Genomic DNA, 8,296 nt, shown 5'->3' with positions numbered 1-8,296 from the left:
ACCTTCATATGATTAAACATGGATGGTATTTTTTTTTCTTACATCATGAGGAGATGTTTGTGCATAGATAGATGTTGGGTGATCATACTATTTGAATGACAAAATATTCAGAAATGTCGACCACCCACAAATTGACGTGGAAGACTCGTAATGATATACGTAACTAGAAAAATAAAATTTCTTCAAAACCAAACCTACGACTATAAAATAATATGCATCAATCTCCAGCATTAAGAAGAAAAAAATATCATGAAGGAACTCTTATTTCCCATGTTTTTATCACTTTTCGCAGTACTCAATTGTTCTATATTTGAAACATTTGCGAGAACAAATCTCAACTTGACTACAGATAAAGAATCGCTTCTCGCATTCAAATCAAGAATCACTCGAGACCCTTTTAATATATTGGCAAGAAATTGGTCTACCATGAATGGAGTTTCATTTTGTTTCTGGGTTGGTGTTTCATGTGGTCGACGTAACAAGAGGATCACAGCTCTGGACCTCCATGGTTGGAATCTTGAAGGCACCATCGCACCACATCTTGGAAACTTGACGTTTTTGAGATCTTTGGACCTCAGTTCTAATAGCTTCATTGGTCGAGTACCGGAAGAATTATCAGGTTTGTGTAGATTGAAAGTGTTAAAATTAGGAGCCAACAATTTGACAGGCACTGTTCCCATGTTTCTTGGTGCCTTAACAGAACTTGAGCAAATCTTGCTGAATAACAACAGTTTTACTGGTGTCATCCCTCGTCTGTCCAACCTTTCGAAATTGGAGATATTTGATGTGATGGGAAATTATCTATATGGAACTCTTCCACAAGAAATAGGTAATCTTTCTAGTCTACAAGTATTGAGCACGAGGTCCAACCAGATGACAGGATCGATACCATATGAGATATTCGAAATTTCGTCCCTCCAGACGATTGATCTCACGAATAATAGCTTTTCAGGAACGATCCCGATGAACATGTGCGACAATTTGTCCAAACTAAACATACTCGGGTTATCTTTGAATAGTCTCTCTGGGGTGATTCCTTCAAACATATACAAGTGTAAATCACTGGAGATATTGTCCTTGTCGTTTAATGAATTTAATGGAAGCATACCAAAAGAGATTGGGGAGTTGACAAAGCTCAAGTTATTATACCTAGGCGTAAACAATCTTGAAGGTAAAACACTAAACTGAAGTTACAATTGAAGTTTCTAAACATTTCGAACACTTCATTAAGTCCCTAAAATAAATACTTCAAGTCCCTAAACATTTCGAAGTAACAATTTTGATCTCTAAACTTCAAAAAATATGAAAAATTTGATGTCTTTAACCATAAATTTATGGTAAAATATATATGTAATTTTTTAAACTTTAGGGTATGATGATGATTATGATTTTACTTTTTTTATATATAAAAAAAAATAATGAGTTTTATAGACATAAATAATTCTAATAAATAATTTTAGGTCGAATGTGAAACGACTCTCCCAATATTAGATATTGTTCTTGTGTGTTTGGCTACCTTGTTGGAGGTATTCCAGCGGGGATAGGCAATCTCTCCCGAATACAGATACTCACCGCGATGAATAACTCAATCTCAGGTGAAATTCCATCTGTTATCTTCAACTTATCTTCTGTGAGAGTGCTTGATCTTTCTTCCAACTACTTGTCTGGAAGCCTCCCATTGGACGTTCAGCTCCCGAATCTTGAGCTGCTGTCACTTCAATCAAATCGCTTGAGAGGACAAATCTTTCCCAACTTACTTAATTGCAGAAAGCTTTCGATTCTATCTCTGTCGTTTAATGAATTCACAGGCGCTATTCCACAGCAAGTTGTGAACTTGACTCGACTCAAGCTCTTGTATATAGGAGATAACAAGATGACGGGTTTTCTACTTGTTACGCTAATTTCTTCATATTATTACTAATTCCGTTGTTGGGATTTTTAGCCATTGCTATCTTTTTTTGCAGGAGAGATACCATCTGAGCTTGGTAATCTTAAACTTGAGATTCTTAAGTTTTTTTCAAATGGCTTATCCGGGTCCATTCCTGTTTCCATTTTCAACATCTCAACGCTAAGAAAACTGGATCTTTCTTTCAACCACTTTGGAGGTCAACTTCCGAGAAATATGGGGATTTCGCTTCCAAATTTAGAAGCACTCGGTCTAGCTGGCAACAGACTCACTGGAACAATCCCTGTTACTCTAAACAATGCTTCTAAGCTAGCTATCATAAGCATCGGTTTTAACTCATTTACAGGTACGGTACCAAATTTTGGCAATTTAAGGCTTCTTAAATGGCTATTTCTTTGGAAAAATAATCTAGCCGGGGAAACTCCGAATCAAGAATTGGGATTTATCTCTTCACTGGCCAGTTGCCCTCATTTGGAGAAGCTGGATCTATCATTAAACCAATTCAACGCCATCCTTCCAACTTCACTTGGGAATTTATCGGAATCCCTCTGGTCTTTCGACGCATTTGACTGCTACATTAAGGGATCCATTCCTCCTACAATTGGAAACTTGACAGGCCTCAAATCTATTAATTTAGAATTTAATAACTTAACTGGGTTGATCCCGAAAATGATAGGGGAACTAACCAAAATTGAAAGGTTAGCTCTCGGACAAAATAGACTTGAGGGGCACATACCCACAGAGCTTTGCCGACTGAAGAGATTAAGTGAATTGTACTTGAGTGGAAACATGCTCAACGGCACAATACCAACATGCTTTGGGGGTTTAAAATCCCTTAGCATAGTGTACTTAGACTCCAACAGATTGACTTCTGTGGTACCAGACTTATGGAATATTGCAGGTCTTTTGGAACTAAACTTGTCCACTAACTTCTTAAGTGGAAACATATCATCAGAGATCTCAAATTTGAAGTCACTGGGGTATCTCGACTTCTCAAGGAATCAATTTTCAGGCGATATCCCAATCAATATCGGTTCCTTGCAGTCTTTGGAGAACCTATCCTTCGCACACAATAACCTTCAAGGAAGTATTCCTACGTCTACCGGAGACTTGCGAGGCTTGGTGTATTTGGATCTTTCGCACAATAATATCTCTGGATATATTCCGAAGTCATTAGAGTCGCTTATGTTTCTAAGTTATATTGATTTATCCTACAATAGACTAGAAGGAGAAATCCCAAACGGAGGACGTTTCTCTAACTTTACAGCTCAATCTTTTACAATGAACTATGCACTTTGCGGTGATGTTCGACTGCAAGTTCCACCTTGTCACATTGAAGGTGTTGATAAGTCAAGCTCAAAACATGTTTCCTTCATCAAATACATCTTAGCTCCTATTGTAATAGCTATCTTGGCGGTGTCCTTGTCAATCTGGCTACTACGAAGAAGGAAAGCCAACAAAAAACAAAATCGAGTTGAGACCTCGTCAATTATTTCTTGGAGACGGATTTCTTACCATGAACTCCGACAAGCAACGGAAAACTTTAGTGAAGGCAACATTATGGGAAGAGGGACCTTTGGTTCAGTTTACAGAGGAACACTCTCTGACGGGTTAATCATTGCGGTGAAGGTTTTCAACTTGCAACTAGAACAGGCCATGAAAAGCTTTGAAGTCGAGTGTGAAGTAATGAGCACCATTCGTCACAAGAATTTAGTTCGTGTCATAAGTTGTTGCAGCAACATAGATTTCAAAGCATTGGTTTTCGAGTATATGCCTAATGGTAGCCTGGAGAAATGGCTTTATTCCTCCTCTAATACTTCTTTGGATTTGCTACAGAGATTGAACATAGCAATTGATGTTGCACTAGCTCTTGAATATCTTCACCATGGGATTCCGTCACCAATCATTCATTGCGATTTAAAGCCTAGTAACATCCTGATCGACGAAGATATGATAGCACATGTCGGTGATTTCGGAATCTCCAAACTCTTTGGAGCAGGGGAAGCTTTTCATCATACAATCACATTGGCAACCATCGGCTATATGGCACCAGGTGATCATAACCTTTTTTATTTCTTTCAACACTCTAATTTTCTCTTTTAATCTGACAATTTGAACCGTTAACCAAAAAAAAATTCTTGGTATCAGAGTTTGGATCAGAAGGGAAGGTATCAACAAGCTGTGATATTTACAGTTATGGCATCACATTGCTGGAGCTATTTACGAGTAAGAAGCCGACCGACGACATGTTTACAGAAGAAATGAGCTTAAAGGATTGGGTGAGTGAAGCATTACATGAAAACATAGTGACTGAAGTTGCTGCCGCTGTCTTACTCGTCCCGGAAGACAGACATTTCTCGGCAAAGGAGCATTGTGTGTCATCGATTTTCGACTTGGCGATGAAATGTTTGGCCGTTTCACCACAGGAGAGAATCAACATGATTGAGACAGTGGTGATACTCAAAAAGATCAAATCCTCATTTCTAGCAAGCACGAGGTAGAAACCGGCACACATTCTTGCACTAATATGTTCAAAGATGGTTATATATTATATTTACACTATGACGATGGCTTGTTGGTTTCGAAATATATTTCATACTATTTTGAAAATTTTTCATTCCTATATGCAAATATGGGCTATATTTAATATCTTATAATAATTTTGAAAATTTATTCAATTTAAGAACATCTATTCAAAATTTTTAAAACTACTTGTTTTAAGTTTTAATTTAGATCCAACTCATAATAATCACTAGGCCAAAAATTATAATTATTAGTCAATGCACAACTTTATTTCCTTATAATTGTGGCAGCATTTAGCACGTACTAAGTGACAGGTGGTCATGAGAGGCTACACCTACTTGGGTATCGATAGGTCGGTCTGTTAGTTCCTATCATTAAAAAAAACGCCGATTAGAATCGAAAAAGATAATTTTCGTTCTCTAATTAGAGATCATTTTTTTTATTCGGTCTCTAATTCCGTTACAAATCAGCGTTTTCTTGCAGTGCATGAATCAAAGAGGGGCTTTGGGGGCATGCCTGATTACTGATGTTGTTTCCTATTCTCTAAATCAGTCTTACTTATTCTTTACTATCGCACAAATAGATTTACCCGTTAAAATCTGACGTCTCGCTTTTTATGGTTGATCTAGTCAACCAGATCAAACAGGGCAACGTCAGCAGCTTAAATCACGAGAGCTTCCTAGGATGTCATTCACCTCAATACTTCTCTCACACATTCGTGTTTATCCCAACAATAATTATTTTTTATAATTATAAAAATTCGATTTTCACTAAACAAATTCCTTTTCTTACAATAAAAAAATTTGTACAAACAATAATACAATATATTTTGGAATGGCTACATTCTATAGATAAGTAAGAACTAATTTTGTTATTAAATAATTTATTTGTTTTTTTTCCCTAAAATAATATGATATGGGTTTATTCATAGCATAAAAATTTATTATGATAAAACGATATATGGAAAGTTATTGACTTGAAGAATATATTACGTTTTTAAGGGCTCTGTTCTTTTAATATATAATTTATCTAATGTATTTAACTTTTTATATGAAAATATTAAAATAAAATTTAAATTTTAGTTAATACTCAATATTTAGAATGTATATGATCATATTTTTTATTTTTAAAATTTGAAAAGACGTATAAGTTAATTATTAAAATATATTTTAAATATAAATACTAAATACATTTCTCATAATATATTAGTTATATATCTATTATCTATCTATTCTATTACTACTATAAATAGATGACTTTGAATTGTGAATTTACGTCTATGTACTTATCTTCATTAAATAATATTCATTAATACAAGTCACTTTTTTTCATCAATTAATTAATGGAATCTAAAGTCTAAACTAAATTGGAGAAAAATAAAATTTAACCTCTATTTTTTTTGATGATCTATTACTACTATAAGTATATGACTTTGAATTGCGAATTTATATCTATGTCCTTAACGTTATTAAATAATATTCATTACTACATGTTACTTTTTGTTTTTCCCATCTATTTAATTAATGACATCTAAACTAAATTGAAGAAAAATAAAATTTAACCTCCATTTCTTGTGATGAAATTTTCACTCCATTTTTTTAAAAAAATTTTATATCTTTAATAATAAAAAAACTTGTATCTTTAATGAAATTCAAAATGATAATAATAATAAATATATGTTTTTTGTTTGATTTTTCCTAGCTATTAATTATTAATGACTTCTAAAATAAATTGAAAAAAAATTGAAATTTAGCTACAATTTTTTAGAATAAAAAATTTAGCTACCAATTTTTAGAATGAAATTTAAATTTATCTTTCATTTTTTGGAATGAAATTTACGCTTCATTTTCAAAAAATATATTTTTAATGAAATTTAAAATAATAATAATAAATACACGTTTTTTGTTTGTTTTCCTATCTATTAGTTGATTCTAAAATAAATTGAAGAAAAACAAAATTTAACAACCACTTATTGGAACGAAAATTACATTCTATTTTGTTTTTGTTTTTTTAAAAATATATCTTTAATGAAATTTAAAATAAATAGAAGAATAATGAAATTTATATTTCATATTTTAAAAATAACTATATCCTTATTTTAAAAATAATTATTTTTGTTCTATTTATCTTCTTTTTCTTTTTGTGTGATTTTGAACTCTGTCTTTATTTTTTAGGATGTCCATTTGTTTGATTTCTATTTTTCATCAATTAATAAATTTTAAAATAAATCGAATGAAAATGAAGTTTATACTTTTGTTCAAAATTTTACAGTTCTCCAATTTTTGAGTAGGTCTTCTTTAAAACGATTTCATGAAGATATATCTTCGAGACTGGTCGACATTTTTCATTAATTCATGTCAATGCATTTTAAAATAAATCGAAGCAAAATGAAGCTTACACTCTTGTTCAAAATTTAATAATTTTCCAATTTTTGAATAGGTCTTCTGCAAGACGTTTCATGGATATATATCCATTATACGGGTCGAATATGAGACATGTTTCACAAAATTTACTCGCGAAACAGCCTCATAGGAGCTTTTGTGCCAATTTTATTTTTAACTTGAGTAAATTAATATCCATGAATAATGTAAATAATAATAATTAATAAATGTCTCTTTGTTTGTTTATTTGTTATTTCCATCTATTAATCAATAAATTCTAAAATAAATTGATAAAAATGAAATTTATTCACCAATTTGTCAAATAGGTTATTTTCAAAGAGGAGAGGGTAAGTAACAGCTAGCCTTATTCGTCGGCGGTCCGGCCCCACTATACAGAGCCGCCCCCCAACTCACAGGGGTTCACGTCTTTCGAAGAACTATCGCTTTGGCGCCCCCATCGAGAAATAGAACTGAAGGAGATACCCGACTTCTTTGGCTTTCCAAACGTTTTTGCGACTTCGGGCTTTCCCCCATACCTGTCATGTTCCTTGGATTATTTACAAGTGGTATTCAAGCTCTTATTTTTACAACTTAGATTGAAAATAGAACTCTCAATGAGAAATTATCTATTATTGAAAGAGGGAATACATTTATCAAAACTACATCTCCTTTCATGTGAAAGAGTAAGATGATACAATACCCTTATGATATGCCCCTAGGCTAAACAAGGTGAAATTCTCTTACTTTCTTCCTATCCCTCTCGCTTTCGCTCGAGGTTTATGTGCTACGCTACCGCTACTAACATGAATGTAACTGGCTCGCCCCTTGCTTGAGGGAAACTCTTCAAGAATGATATTCTGTATGTCCTTCGAAGCCTTACAGCAGTCCTTCTGGCGCATTTTGTCATGTGAAGAAACACTGCATAATCCTGGAAAGATTATCAAACCATCAGTCTGAACTTGGTTTCTAAACCTAGCTAGTTATACTAAAACCTTAGAGCTGAGCTAGACCTCTAACGACTCTTATTTTTTTAAAAAAATATATATTTTTAATGAAATTTAAAATAAAAATACTAAATACATGTTTTATTGTTTGTTTTTTCTCAGCTCTTAATGAATTATAAAATAAATTGAAAAAAAATTAAACTTAACCACATTTTTTGAAATGGAATTTACACTCTATTTTTTAAAAAATTAATTATATCTTTATTTTAAAAATAGTTTTTTTTGTTTGATTTATGAACTCCATCTTAATTTTTTTGGATGCCTACTTTGTTTGATTTCTTTTTTTTCATTAATTAATGAATTTAAAATAAATCGAATGAAAATGAAGTATACACTTTTGTTCAAAATATAATTCTCTAATTTTTTATTAGGATTTCTGTAAGATGATCTCATAGATATATATATCTAAGACGGGTCAAATTTTTTACTTAATTAATATTTATGAATTTTAAAATAAATCGAAAGAAAATGAAGTTTACACA

General features: G+C 32.5%; 1 protein-coding gene across 3 annotated transcripts; it reads left to right on the top strand.

The window, feature by feature from the left end:
• The first annotated feature begins 234 nt into the window (after nt 1-234).
• LOC140975085 (uncharacterized) lies at nt 235-4,450 on the top strand. Of its 3 annotated transcripts, none has more exons than XM_073438590.1 (5): nt 235-849; nt 922-1,171; nt 1,809-1,880; nt 1,965-3,959; nt 4,055-4,450. In XM_073438590.1, the coding sequence occupies exons 1-5, from the start codon at nt 250-252 to the stop codon at nt 4,405-4,407; spliced, it is 3,270 nt and encodes a 1,089-aa protein (XP_073294691.1). In that variant the 5' UTR covers nt 235-249; the 3' UTR covers nt 4,408-4,450. The 3 variants fall into 3 exon arrangements, with proteins under 3 accessions (XP_073294691.1, XP_073294690.1, XP_073294692.1); XM_073438591.1 differs by lacking the exon at nt 235-849 and adding an exon at nt 1,461-1,595 and having other exon boundaries at nt 1,065-1,171; nt 4,055-4,445; XM_073438589.1 differs by having other exon boundaries at nt 235-1,171.
• The last annotated feature ends 3,846 nt before the right edge of the window (nt 4,451-8,296 follow it).

The sequence above is a fragment of the Primulina huaijiensis genome, chromosome 4 (assembly GCF_012295235.1).
Source record: "Primulina huaijiensis isolate GDHJ02 chromosome 4, ASM1229523v2, whole genome shotgun sequence".
Taxonomy (NCBI): Eukaryota; Viridiplantae; Streptophyta; class Magnoliopsida; order Lamiales; family Gesneriaceae; genus Primulina; species Primulina huaijiensis.
The sequence above is the reverse complement of the archived record's forward strand: the minus strand, read 5'-3'. Positions and strand labels throughout refer to the sequence as shown.